The sequence below is a fragment of the Charadrius vociferus genome, unplaced genomic scaffold (assembly GCF_000708025.1).
Source record: "Charadrius vociferus isolate BGI_N301 unplaced genomic scaffold, ASM70802v2 scaffold1434, whole genome shotgun sequence".
Taxonomy (NCBI): Eukaryota; Metazoa; Chordata; class Aves; order Charadriiformes; family Charadriidae; genus Charadrius; species Charadrius vociferus.
The window spans coordinates 181,343-195,973 of NW_009647937.1; the positions used below are offsets into that span (position 1 = coordinate 181,343).

The following is a 14,631-nucleotide window of genomic DNA, read 5'->3' on the forward strand; positions in this document are numbered from 1 at the left end:
TGCTCTTCTGTCATGGCCCACCAGGGTTTTGCTTCCCCTCTTGGCACCAGCTGAGATGCTGTAGGAATAGCATTAGTGGGAAACCATCATTTCATATAAGGAGAGATCAAGAAAATAGTTAATACAAGAAGACTAGAATATTAAACAGTATAAGGAAAAGAGCTTGCATCAAAGGGTTACGTTGTGTTTGGAGTTTGGTGGCTCCCAAAAGCAAAAGCTGCCAAATCTGTTAAATCCCACTTTTTTGCAATCATGGGAAAGATTATGTTTTCCTAGTTTATGTCATATGGCTGCTGCAGAATTTTTACAACTAGGGCATTCTTGAAAATGCTCTTTTAACAGTCTGTTCAATTACCAATTTTATACAGTGACAGTCTGGCATTGTTATAAATGATGCCCTCCAAATCTGGGATATGATGTCTAAAAGCAGTGGGAAGAGTATATAGAATTTTAGCTGTATATTAGCCACCAGTGTTGCTCTTAAAATTGTGGTGAATGATGACATGAACAGCTGATATTTTGCCATTTGGAGAGTGGTTTTAAGTTTAAAAAAAAAAGTTGGATAAGGAACAATAATCTCATGTGCTTGATCTTCCAATATTTAATACTGAGGCAGGTGCATAAACTTTTCCACTATTTTTTTCAAGGTATTTTTACAACACTATTTAAAACTAAAATATATAGGGGGCTTATAATGCTAACGTATGGTATTAGCCTATTAATATTTTTCTTTAATTCCCGCTAAGAGGTAGGTGTTTTCCTGCTGGGTGACAGAGCTCTGATTTTAAGCGTTGCTTTGTACTGAGAACAAAATACAACTAGAAAAGTAATTTTTAGTAAAAGTCATTTGGGAAGTGCTGAGTCCCCCAACTGGGTATGTGCTGAAAAGTGCACCTTTCGTTTTATCAGCTAAATACAGATTTAAATTTCAACTTTTTTCTCAGCTGTTGTGATTTTATTTTATTTTTTTATAAGTTCTGGCCATAGTTTTAATGTAGAATTATAGTTGGCTACCAGATAGCGGTGGCCGCTTCAGAAGCGGCCAGGCAATAACGTGATCGCTTGGTCTTTTACGCAGTTCCCTGGCTCAGGCCATGGAGCTCCGGGGCTGTTTCCAAAGCCAGGCTCTTCCAAAAACAGCATGTTGCCGTTGTGTGCTGGTTTGGCTCCCGGTACTTGAGCTGAAGTAGGGCCAAACCGAAGACGGAGCTTTCTGGGAGAAAGCTTGCTCAACTCTCTCCCTTTCACCCTGCAATGAATTGTATGTGTTTTCCCTTCAAAATGTATTTTATGCCTTGTCTGTAACAATTATGTTGACCTTAGTAACTATGTTTTTCTAATAGGTATATAGATTAAATACAAAATGTTCTACCAGCCTGCATCTGCCTTCAAATAGGTGTTTAAAATAATGCATGTTTTGTTTGTTACCTAGAAAGTAATGGTCTCATAAGCTGAGGCAGAGAGAGGTCTGTTTTATTCATCTATGCTGACCTGTGTGAGTCCGTCACAGCATGCCCCGGGTTAATTCTTGTCTGAATTAGAATATATCTTTCTAGAGCTCTCTCTCTGTATTTTAAAATTCCCAGTATAAAGATCCCAACTTGGTATTTGAGAACCGATAAGATGGTTCCCTTAGCGCTGCCCTTGCTTGGTATCTGAACCCGCCTGGGTTATTGATTGCCGCACATCTCCCTTTAGATCGATGAGCCCTTCAGTGTGCGTACAGGAGCAAATCTTTGCTGTAATCAAGTCAGCCCGTGTATCTATTGCTTGAAAAAACTGTCGCTACTGAACTTTAGTGTCTGGCTGTCAAGCAGGCTTTCTGCGTGACCGCGGCTGCCGTTCTCGGCGTGCTCCTGAACAGGGGACTCCAGAACCGGGCAAGTATTTCAGCACGGGCTTCCCAGGGTTAAAAAGAGTCTGTGTAATCTCTTGGAGCAAGGCATTGCACTGCTCCTATCGAAATACTCCTCAGGGAACATCCTTAACTGATAAGCAACCGTGTTTCTCCACTTTCACTGTCAAAACTGCCTGCATCTTTTACTTCCAAAGGTGACGGGTTTGGCCTTACTGTCTGCTTCCCGGAGCAGCGTACGCTGTGATTTATACTGGGGACCTGTCTGTTTGCGTGCACTGCTTTTCCAGTCCCCACACAGCTATCAGCTTTTGTTAGCTCTGATTTTTGTTTTTTTAGACTGCTGGGTGAAATGGTTTAGTACCAACGATCAGTTCCCATAAGAGCCTGATAAAAATGAATTTGATGAGGATTTTTCCTTTATAGTAATTTTCAGCTTCCAGCAAGTTATAAACAGTTCAATAAATATTGTGTTGCCTTTTGAATCAGTCTTGCTTCTAGCCACAATGTTATATTGCGCGAGGTCAGGTGGCTAATGGGGGTCCAAGTATGATTTAGTGATGCTGTAATATGCTCAGTTTTCTAAATAAAGGTTTGTCAAACTAGCAGTTTTCCTACAAATCCACTTGATTGCAGGGGTTCCGTGTGATTATTATGAAAGATGATTATTGAGCAAGAGGGCTTATAATCCTCAAGGTCGCTGCGTTTGCTTTCTTCAGATGCTGGCACACATGAGGTATTTCTCATTTCTGAAATATTTTCAAGTATTCTGACTTACGGAAAATCAAACTAAAGCCTAGAGGGTTTCTTCGCCAGCAGATTTTGAAGCTACAGATGCAAGTTTCTTTGAGGATTTTTTTTTTTTTTTTTAAAAAAAAAAAGGTTAAATTCAGTAGCTGCAGCCACTGTCCTTTTTTTTTTTTTTTTTTTTTAACAGATCAAGGAGTGTGCAGACGAACCAGTTGGTAAAGGCTTCTTGGTGTCATGTTTGGTGGATCACAGAGGCAACATCACTGAATACCAGTGCCATCAGTACATCACTAAAATGACAGCCATTATCTTCAGCGATTATCGGTTGATCTGTGGCTTCATGGATGACTGCAAGGCTGACATCAATCTCCTGAAATGTGGCAGCATTCGACCCGGAGAAAAGGTATCCAGAGAACACATAGATTGTCAATAGGCTGTAAAAGTCATTCACTTCAGGAAAGTTATGTGGAGACTCTGCAACAGTGCTATTGTCATACTTGCAACTGAGAAAACACATGGCATGTCTAATTTGTCTAAAAAGGGTGATGTCCTGATTCTGTAGACTTCCTTTTTAATAAATAGGCATTTGTTTCTCTGTGAGGGACTGCTCTTCACAGAGATGACTTCCATTTGTCTTCCCTTCCCTTCCCTTCCCGCCCCACGGGTGATCCGGTAGGTAGGTGTCTTTTTGATCACGCTCTTGGCAGGTTCGACTCCACACCTTGAATCCAAACAACAGATTTAAGCAGACCTATTGTTGGGTTTATTTCAGACTGCTCTGCTCTGCTGCAGGAAGGTTATCCAGGTGCGATAACCCTTTCTGCTTTCTCAGGCTGCGGTTGATAGACTGAATCTGGAGCTTTTTATCTGTTGGCTTCCCCTTTCCCACCTGAAAACGGTTGGAGGGCACGTAGTACCCGGTGCCATATTTTAGTAGTACAGACTTACTAATACTGCACTGGTTTTACTAAATAAATTGGTGTTCTTTTGCCACGTGAGACTCAGGTGGAGCTTGATGCGAAGAAGTTCGTGGGGACTAGATGTGGGGTTATTTTCAAGGCACTGTCTTTCCCTGTCCGCTTCAGCGTAGCTAATGCAGGCAGCAATGATGTAGCGCCGCAGGAATGAGTGGCTTCTTTTATGGTAATTTTATATGTTTAGGGATGAAGTTAAAATTATCATCTTTTTACAGTGCTTTTTAAATTATAGCTCTTACGTTTTTATGAATTAGTCTCTTAAATCAGCTATTAATGAGGAGGTAAAAAGATTTAACAAAAAGTATACACTTTTTTGATTAAAAAAAAGAAGTTCATGGTTGGTTGAGAATGTTTGCTGCTGTAAGGAGCTTCACATTCATACTGTGTTAAATTGAAGTGCTAGTGTACTCCAGAAGACTTAGCTGAACAACAGAAGGCAGAAAAATAAGGACTTGCTTTCAAGAACAAAAGCAACCATAGAAGTGGGGGGAACTTGCGGGCCCGGCGGGTTCAGACTGGTAGCAGCTGAGTAACTTGCTTTCCCCTTTAAGTAAAGGCTTTCTAATCCTGGGCTGAAGGACCTCGTGAAATGAGAAGTTGCTTTCAACAGTCAGTATAGAATCAGAAGTATAATAACGAGAGTCCTGGGTGTCAGGTCTACATATTACCTGTGGGCCTGCTCAAATTAAAATAAATTAAAATATTTCTGGTAGCACCGGGTACAGTAGCGTGGATTTCATGAGCCAAATCTCATCTAGTTAAAGCGAAGCCAGCGCTGGCAGACTTGTGTGCGTACCTGCGCAGAGCCCACCGGGCTGGTCGCAGAAGTGAAGATGGTTGAAGGGCGAGGGTGGCCGGAGGGGGCCAAGGTCAGGGGCATCTGGGAGGGGGAAACCAACGCAAACTTTGGGTCACCAAGTTTCTACGGGCCGGCAAAGCGAGTCGCTACCCAACCTTTTACAGGGGTTAGTGTGGTTTATGCATATTCCTCACTTTCTTGGTACCCAACCCAGGATATTTTGCCTTGATTTGCGAGAGCGGCGCAGCCTGTCATAGGATTTCTTTTGTCACGCTGTCATCCTTGGCACTTAGAGCAATTGAAGTATTTTGTACTGCTATGGAAACAGCTATAAATGGCTATGCAAGCATTTCTTTTGTTGGTGTTCTGTTCTAGCCCTTTTCTGCTTTGGAGAAATCTCATCTAATTTACTCCCATCAGATGCTGGTTCAGGTTTTATTTCCACGCTGTAGCTTCTGAGAGTTGCCTGTAGAGAAACAGTCATGACCCTTTTGTGTGACTGAATGCAACTGTGAATTTAATAAATAGGACCTGGACACCTGAGGAGGGTGAGGGGAGAAGAGATTCATCTCTCTCTTTTTTTATGGAAATAAGCACTGCTAGCCCGCTAACTCCATCCGCACCGGAGGCTAGTAGGTGGAGTATGATAGCTTCATCGTAGTAACTGGGATAAACTGGCCTTGGTAGCTGTAAAAGGGGCTTCAGTAGGTATTCCGGAATTACATTGCTTCTTGAAGCCCCTCTGCTAGCTAACTGTTTTCTAGGCTTCCTTTTTTGTTTTAGCTTGCTTGCTAATGGAATTCTGTTCCTGCTGGGTTTCTTGCTTCTGATGTGGTGTTTTCTGTGCTTTCTTTTCCACGTCTCTTTTTTTTTTTTTTTTTTTGTCTGTAAGAGCAATAAAGTTCAGCGTAGAAATCTCAATCTGACTGTAGACTTCATTTTGCTGTATAAAGCAGAAAGGCTGGGGATGTTTCATTTGAAAGCATTAAGCTTTGTAATATGCCTGTGTTGTGGGATGGTAGTGTGTTGTGTCTTTTTTTTTTTTTTTTTGGTCTTTCAGTTAATGGAGAAATGTTTAATAGTGGTTTCAGTCACCTTTCCAGTTGACTGTTGCGCTTAATAGCAAATTTGGTCTCCTGGTATTTAAAGCTTGCTTTGTCTTCATGCAATAGGAATCCAATTTGAAATTGGTAGTTGCAGTGGAGCTTTTCTTCTTGGACTGCCTGAGCTGCTTTCCTGATCCTGGTAATGTCCAGGATCATCGTATCAAACTGGTGGGCAGTGTATAGTTGCCCAGATGCTGGATTTAGCCATGATGTCGGAACTGGAGTTGGTATTTGCCATAATGAAGTGTCAATTGCACATCTGCTGTAGTACTTTACCAGATAATAGTATGTTTCAGATGCCTAAAAAAAGACCCATCAGGGGACCATTGTTTTCTTGCTTTTTTTCCACCCCTAAGTGCTTCCAGTACAGTTGCTCTCACTCTTCCCATAGTTTCATAGAAGTAGTGGACTCGGGGGAGATGAGGCTAAATGGGAAGGGATGATAACATTCAGCTCAGTTTTTGTTTACCTAGTGTAGTATTATCAGCTGAAGTACTGGGAATTAGCTAATCTGAGAGCCATCCCCATAACCCCGGTGTCGGGGTTAGCCAGGTGGAGTGCCAAACTGGAATTTTGGCTAGATCTGCCCGGTGGTTTTCCATAGCCTGCCAGCTCTGGCTCCAGCAGCTCTGCACAGCCCTTCAGTGCAAGGTGCTGTGCCGATAAGACGGGTTATGTTTTACACTCCTGCCTGCCGCTCCTGTCTCCTCTTGACTCTTATCTGTTCACTTCTCTAGCTTCTATCTGGAAGTCTGCAGCTACAACAGTCACAAACTCAAGGCATGTCAGGTTTCAGACAGAATAAAGCCTTTTCTGGGGGCGCTCCTGCAAATGACAGAAGAATAAACAAGAATTGTTGATGGAAAAGGAATAGTAAGGATGAGGTTTTTAAAATTCTGTCTTGGCCTAAAGCTGTGTGCCCAGAGTTTGAATCTCGGTCATAGGAATTAAAATCTCCCAAAGCGTTGTGCTGAAGGGGGTTTGCTCGGGCACATTTAGAACTTGGTTCCATTTCTCGGTGGCTCAACATGCGGTAGGACAGTATTGGAAAGCTGCTCGTATCCTTTGTGGATCTAAACGTATCTTTTCATAAAACCATGCAGAGTTTCAAGGCACTCCAGAGTAGATAATTATCTAGTATGTTTATCAGATCTTTGCAACTTTTGGTTAAAATTCTCCACTTAAGACTGATAGTGGTGGTGAGGCAACAATTCCAAGAAATGTGTGTGGTTTTTAGATCTAATCTCTTGTATTTCAGTGTGTTGCACTGAAGAAATGAGACCTAGACTCTGTCAGCCCCTGCAGCAATTTTGAGGAGTCCTGACTTGTGGAGTGAACTTAGGTCTTCAACTCTAAGGTGGAGTTTTTCTGACAACGGGGTAGAATAGAGGATTATAATAGAGGAAGAGCTTTGTTGGCATTCATGCCGCAGCAGGTATTGGTACGGTTGTATGTCCCAGACAGCCAGTGCTGGAGTAGGACTGGGAGAGCTCACGCCGTGGGATGCCAACCCTCGGCTTTGGTGCCTCGGAAGCTGAGATGGCCCCGCAGGACTGGTGGCACACGGAGTGCAGGTGGGAACAGGCAGCCCTGTGTGGTGTAGGGCCACAAAGTGATGCTGGTACCGCAAATGTGTGTCAAAGCTGTCCTGCCATCCTTAGGACGAGCCTGTTCAAACTTTTGCCAGCTGCTTTAGAAAAAGATGGCTGAGTGCAGCTGTACACACATTTGTTTTCCCCTCCAATCTGCAATAGAATCATAGAATGGTTTGGGTTGGAAGGGGCCTTAAAGATCACCCAGTCCCACCCCCTGCCCTGGGCAGGGCCACCTCCCCCCAGCCCAGGTTGCTCCAAGCCCCGTCCAACCTGGCCTTGAACACCTCCAGGGATGGGGCAGCCACAGCTTCTCGGGGCGACCTGCCCCAGGGGCTCACCACCCGCACAGGGAAAAAATTCTTCCTAATATCTAATCTAAATCCCACCCCCCCTCTTCCAGTTTGAAGCCGTTCCCCCTTGTCCTATCACTCCATGCCCTTGGAAAAAGTCCTTCTCCAGCTTTCTTGTAGGTGCCCTTCACATACTGGAAAGCTGCTATGAGGTCTTCTCGGAGCCTTCTCTTCTCCAGGCTGAACAACCCTGTACAATCTTAAATGCAGTAGGTGTTAGCCTGTAATTCAAGCTTGAATTGACGTTTCTCTAAGTCTCATCTGTAAAGTCCCATCTGTACTCTGTTTGGCCAGTAGCGTGGCTGCCTTCATGCACTTTTGAAGAAATGAGGAGTCAGGACCTCCTTAAGCTGGCTTAACTAGCCAGCACTGGCCCCCGGGGACCTCATCTGCCTGAAAACACACCCCAGATCAGGTCAGTAAATCTCCCCAAACAGTGCCAGGTGGGCACAGGAACAGTAACAGCATCCCAAGAAGGCAGGTAAATGCTTGGAGGTAGCAGGGAAGAGCAGGGCTGCGCCTTTCAGGAGCCAGTGGCATTGGCTTGTGTGCGTTTCTATTTCTGTAAAGTCTGACATGTTTTATAATTGCTGTGGTACAGGGCAGCAGAGCAGCCAGCACTGCCTGATGATCTACCCGCGTGTAAAAATTGTATTTGCGAAGTAATGAAATAAATCAGTCGTTTCGTGTTGTGTCTCTGAAATGCAACAGTAAACATTCAGCATCCAGCATCCAGAAATCCGCTTTTGCTACGCTATTAAAAATAGGTTTAATTTCATATAGTATAACTCCGCCCAGGAATCTAGACCCACGCTGCAAGAAACCCGGGAGCTTCTGATTTTCCTAGCGGGAAGAGCTTGTCATGTGCCCTCCTTGCTGGCTTGTGAGGGGGGCTGCAGGTGATTGAGAATAATCTTGGCCTGCCTTGCCTCCCAGCTCCAACTTCACCTAGGCTGGAGCAAAAAACTGCTACATATGGTTGTTTTTGATCATTTATTCTTGCCAGCTCCTCAGTTGTAATTACTGCCTGCGACTGACCAGGAGGATTTGCAGAACAGTGTGTGTGTTTGGTGTGGTTATGGATAAACAACAATTTTAAGTAATGTGGTGAGCGTACTAGTAACTAGTATTCCTCAGATCCCTTTTGGGTTCAGTCCTAAAGGGACTGTTGATAAATAATTACACTTCTTGGAAGATACTGATATCTGGCCAGTATGTGGAGTTGGCCAGTTCTCACTCAAAGAAAAGACCAAATCAAAATATGGAGGTTTGGGATGTGTGGTTTTGGGGTGTGTGTTTGTGTTTTTCTTTTTCAAGGGGAAAACTACTTTTAGCCCTTTTGAAACTGATTATACTTCTGGGTTATGTTGACAACTTTGTAATCGGCCAATTCTGCTGGTGCTCCAAGTGTAGCAGAGCTAAAACGGGAATCGAAGGCTGCCTGCCTGAGGAGACGTGTCAGAACAAAAAAGGTTTGGAAGAGTTACGTGGCTTTGGATAGTCATGGTCATGTTTTATGGAGACTGCTCTCACTCATGCCGCTGCAACAGCAATGGGTGAATCTACTTGACAGAGCGAGCAGAACGGCTACGGTAAATGCCAGGTTGAGTGATTCAGATGTTTGCAAATCTTCATGCCTTCTATACTTCAAATAATCTGATACAAATTTAGTAGCAATATCCCAGAGCAGCGTAAGTTAAAGTGGTCTTCACGGAAAAACTTGCGGAAGCCTTGAGAGATCTGGTTCAGAAGAGCTCTCGTTTTTAGAGGAATCGGATCTTCTACAGAGGTATAGGGGGAACAGTTCTCTTTCTAAACACATAGAAAGGATGTAGGAAGCTGAGTGGAGCTTAGATCAGCTTCATCCTGCCTCTTCTGGGCTTTCATAAAAAGCGTAGGCTCTCTACATCTATTGGCAGTTGCTGGTGACAGTCCAAAGTTGTTCACTGTCCTGCAGGCCTGAAGACGTGGCGTACAGTATTGGGCCAGAACTGCTTTGTCCAAGACTTCATCTACCCTCAAATGCTTTTTTTTTTTAAATTTATCCTCTTAATGGAGGAATTAGCATTGAGAAGCCTACATTGGTCAAAGCTCCTTTGTGGCCTTTTTAGCATCCCTAATTATCACCACCCAAACTGAAGGTTTGTCTCAGCATGGAGGAACTATGATTTTTTTTTTTCTCTCCCCCAAGTATGTTCTTAATGTGATGCTCTCGCTCGCTGTTGCCATGGTGCGAAGAGAGCTATGTCAGATTAAAGATAATTTGGCCATTTTGGTAAACTGCTCTGAGCGGTGTGACTAAGCAGTGATAATCTCATTAAGTCACATTAAAACAAACCCAGAGCATTGGAGGGGGGCGGATTTCACGGTGACCATCAGCAGGATGGTGATGTATAAAGTGTGTGGATAGTAGGGATGCTAACTGTTGCCTCCCCTGAATGTAAATGCACTTTAGGCTGAACTTTCGAAAGTCTGTTGTGTATAAAGTTTGTTTGTTGCTCAATTTATGTGGTGCTTAGCCAGAATCACAGGTGACTGGATTATATCAGTGGTTGGTTACAGCTTTTGTCTTGCTCTTCTCATGTAGGATGCCCACTCGCAAGGAGAGGTGGTGGCTTGCCTGGAAAAGGGCTTGGTAAAAGAGGCGGAGGAGACGGATCCTCGAGTTCAGGTTTCCGATCAGTGTAAGAAAGCAATTCTTCGTGTGGCTGAGCTGTCTTCGGATGACTTCCACTTGGACCGGCATCTCTACTTTGCATGCCGAGATGATAGAGAGCGATTTTGTGAAAATGTGAGTAGTTTCCTCTTGCCTTTTCTTCTGCAGTAATCCATTAAAAAAACCAAAACCCCATTAGAAGAAGGAATGGAACAGTAGAGCAGAGCCTGAGCAAGATCATGTAATACTGAAAAGACACCTTGTAGCTGTTATTCTGCAATAAATCCGGTATTAAATTCACTCACCCAACAAACAAGCTTTATTGCTAGTGGGTTAATGAACTGAATTAGCATAAATGGTTTAATGGGCATCAGAGCTGGTGTGACAGGGAGTGGAACAACTCAAACGGGGAGGAGGCAGCAAAGGTAAGTGTGTGCTCCCTTCTGCAGCGGTAAGCTGTTGCACGAGGTTAGCCTGGTCTGACTCTCCTCGCAGCACTCCTTATCCCTGGAGCCATGAGCTGGAAAGCTGCACTGTTCCCTCTGAATTAGCTTGTATCAGCTGAGCGGCTTCTCGCTAAAAGGCTGATGAACGTGACCAGGTATTTTTTTAATGCAATAAAATTTAAAAGATTTTTATAGTATAGAAGCTATCCCTGTCATTTGAAATATTAACTTTAATATATTTCTAGTTTAAAAAGTAAATCTCTTGAGGTGTAGTTTAGCCTGCTTGTTAAGCATTGCAAGTCTTATCTTTAATAGCAGATGTTTCTGTTCTGTTTCACAGACTCAGGCTGGGGAAGGCCGAGTCTACAAGTGCCTCTTTAATCACAAGTTTGAAGAATCAATGAGTGAAAAGGTAGGTATCTGTCTTAGTGAGACAAATCCTTAATGCGGAAATCGCCAGATCATTCGTCAGTCCAGGCCACGTTATTCTTTTCCAGTGTTGAGGAAAATCCATCATCTGTGTGGTTGGATAACCGACTGCTTTAGCAGATGCTTTTACTTTGATATGTTTGTGTTTCCAGCTACGTGCTGATGGTTTGAATTAATTGTGTTCAAGTTACAGCCTTTAAAGTTAAGGATTTAAATAAATCAAAGCTTTTGGCTGGGTAATTTGGAAAGGTAGACGTGGAGCTCATGTGGCAGCGCTGTGTGTTTAAAGTAGAAGTCGCAGCATGCTGTGGTAAGCCTTGGGTAAATGCTGTCGTAACCTACAGATTAGAAACAAAATGCCCCAATGCCTCAGCACAGGAAGCTCTGTGCATTTCATTTCTCTTTTCAGGGCTATGAGTGTTTGACTACGAAGCAGCAAATTCTGTGGGAAAGATGTGCAGTTCAGTTACTGAGGTTTTCCTTATTTTTCCTGAAGATGTTGTTTTCAATGACAAAATTAAGTTGCTCTGGAAAGCCGGACCTGAACAGAGTTTGTATTGGTGTAGGCGTTCTGGGAAGGCAGCAATGCCTTCAGTGATTTCCAAAGCAGCATCGTAGTATTGGGGATTATATAGAATTATATCATCTCTCTGAAAGGATACGAAGATGGATATCTGTAAAGCCCTCTTCAGAGAAGCTCTGCTGAAGGAGCCCGATGCAGAGGCCTGGAGGGATCAGACTCATTTCCTTTTCTTTAAATGTATTAGCTATCTGCGAGCTTAGTTCCAATTAACAAATTCAAAACTGAGAGAGTGATCCCTGAGGGCTTGAAACAAAGCTTCATTTTGTACAAGCGCGGTACTGAGATGGGCTGCTATTTCTGTTTAACCTGGTTTTGGTCGTACAGGGACAGCGGGGGTGTTTTTGAGGGGTCTTTTCCATGGTCAGCTGTCTAAGATGGGACTATGAGGTGCTGAGAGGTTAGACGAAGCTGTAGCAGACGGCTTGGTAGGGAGAGAGGGGCGGATGCTCTGCGGGCGCAGTTCGCAGAACAGGAGGAACACAAAATCTAGTTCTCACTCTTGTGGCTGCCGAGGTTGGACCATTTGCAAAGTCATTAGTTTTGTAGAAGCTGTTACCCAGTAAAAAGTCCCTCTTTGCTGATGGCGTCGGCTGCTGCATACGCATGTAGCCGACAATAGCTGCCTAGTGGGTGGCTTGCTTTGTGTAAGCCAAAACTGCTCGCCAGGCTGGGCTGCCCGGCTCTCCCCGACCTTCCCCTGCTTTGGGGGATGAGGTATCTGTGAGCCTGTGTCTCCCTGTGTCCCGAGCTTTTAAGCCTGTCCAGTCCCAAGTCGTGGCACAGAGATGGGGAGCGTGAAAAAGGGGGTGGGAAAATCTTGGAGCAGGATTTTCCAGGTCCTTGAGTAGGTGTGGGAAGGTCAAAAACCTGATGTAAGGAAGGGGAGAGGGCTGTAGGGCTTCTCTGTTCCCTGTGCCGAGATTGCTCCCTGTTCTCCCCACCCTACACATGCGCGCTTTTCCTTCCTTTCAAATGGTCTGAGAATGGACAAATTTGCTTGAGCTATTCTAAATTATCTGCTGCGCTTGGATTTAATTTTCGTACAATTTAAACCAAAAGCTACGAAGCGTAGCAGTGTTTTTACAGGCCCTTTTTTTTTTTTTTTTTTTGGCTGAAATTTAGAGGGTTGTTCTCGCAGCTGCTGGGTTCGGGTTTGGCCACGGTGCATCCTCGTGAGCCTCGCTGTTTGTGGAAAATGGCTAGAAATTCCCATGGTTAAACCGCTTTATCTGCTGTCAGCTGTCGGGCACGTTGCAGAACAAATCCAGAGAACACACTGTTTTGTAAATGCGACTGGAAAAAGTTGTTTCTTGAGGGCATGGGGTGAGCATGTACCACAGCTGGGATAAATGTCAGCGACTGATCCTAGTTACCGAGAATGAGTCACGCTCTCAGCCATAGCTCTTCACAAAAAGCTGGATGAATGTGCAGTTTTAAGAAGCGCTCTGCGGAGAGCTGCTGCCTTTAAAACCCTTGATCTGTTGACCTCAGTGTGCATTAACTGCGTGGTTTCTATGAGACAAATGAAATTTAACCGTAGTCCAGCTTAAACGCGTGAATTTTAAAGCATCGGTTGTCTTTTGAAACACAACTTGAAAACTGAATAGCAGCCGGTCTAGCGCTCCGCCGCCAGCGCGCGGAAGCTCATTCGGCCGTCCCAATGTGTCTCCTGCAGTGTCGTGATGCGCTGACGACCCGCCAGAAGCTCATCGCCCAAGACTACAAAGTCAGTTACTCGCTGGCCAAGTCCTGTAAAAGCGACCTGAAGAAATACCGCTGTAACGTGGAGAACCTTCCCCGCTCTCGGGAAGCCAGGCTCTCCTATCTGTTGATGTGCTTAGAGTCTGCTGTGCACAGAGGTAAGTGGGGTTGGATTAAGGGGTAGGACCTTGATTTCATGTTTCTCTTGGACCTTCAAGTTCAACATGTCTTTACAGTCCCCTTCTCTAAGAAACCTTTCCCAAGCTTTGGTTCAGAGGCAAGTTTCCTCATCCTAATGCTTTCATCACTTGTTTGGAAGATGATAATAGCTGAGCAAACCTCTAACGCTGACTCCTATTGTGTAGGCAAGAAATTGAAAATGCAGAACAGCAAATCCCACTTGGACTGATGATGTGTAATGGCAAATCCTTCTATTCACTGTGAATTCAAGCCGCTTTTTTTTTCTCCTTTATGTAGTAAGCATTAAATATGCGATTAGGTTAAAACAGAGAGTAGAGAACCTGTTTATAATGACTCAGGGAAAGCCAGGGGTACTCAGCCCTCTGCCTGTTGTAATGTTCTTTCCTTGCAGTTCAGTAGCTTGGGTAAAAGCGTTAGTATCTCTAACTGTAGTGTTTCCTATATAGAAGGAAGGTAAGTGTGAGAAATATTCCTATTGTTCATTTAAGTTAGTATAAGCTGGAGATGTCCTAACGCCAGTGCCTGTCCAAAAAGCGTTAGAAGGCCCTGTGCAGCAGGACCGTGCTAGAGGTTCTCTGTGAAATTGCCGTAAGACGTAAACCGACGTGTTATATCCTCTCAGATCTGCACTGGAGAACTGTGTGGTTTTCCCCTTGGCATGCAGCTGGGCGGTTTCTGATTCGGCAGCAGGGCTGCATGCTGCGATGCCCCTGGCGCAGGAGGGAAGGGCTGCTGTAACGCCATAAGCAATCTGTGCATTTGTGAGTTTGCAGAACTCGTTGCTCTTGATTGATGTGGAAATGCCGTGTCCTGTTTGTGGAAAAGTTGCGGGTTTGGGTTTTGGTGGTTTTTTTTTTTTCCTTCTCCCTGCAGTAGGGCAGGTGCTTTCCTGAATTACACACAGCAAATTGCTGTGCGGTTATTAACTTCCACTTGCAGGGTGGAACGGGTCCTGCAGCGTGTGGCTGGTGCACAAAGCATAGCCCAAGAGGAACGCTAATTATTCCGCACACCTCCACGTCTTTCTTTATAACACCTGGGAGCCCTTCTTGGGGTATAGGACCTCCGTTGCCTGGGGCCTTGTATGAATAGGTTGTGATAGAGGGCTGGGGGGGGCGCATCGCAAAAAAGCCAACGGGTTCCTTTTGACTCCAAAAAACCCGTCTACGTGGGACTGCAGGAA

At 44.4% G+C, this 14,631-nt stretch overlaps 1 protein-coding gene across 1 annotated transcript in view; it reads left to right on the forward strand.

The window, feature by feature from the left end:
- The window catches only part of GLG1 (golgi glycoprotein 1), an 88,703-nt gene that overhangs the window by 47,691 nt on the left and 26,381 nt on the right, over nucleotides 1–14,631 (forward strand). Inside the window, exons 4-7 of the mRNA XM_009883159.1 lie at nucleotides 2,793–3,008; nucleotides 10,020–10,223; nucleotides 10,875–10,946; nucleotides 13,222–13,405. Coding sequence (XP_009881461.1) covers nucleotides 2,793–3,008; nucleotides 10,020–10,223; nucleotides 10,875–10,946; nucleotides 13,222–13,405 — 676 coding nt within the window. The remainder of the gene's footprint in view (nucleotides 1–2,792; nucleotides 3,009–10,019; nucleotides 10,224–10,874; nucleotides 10,947–13,221; nucleotides 13,406–14,631) is intronic.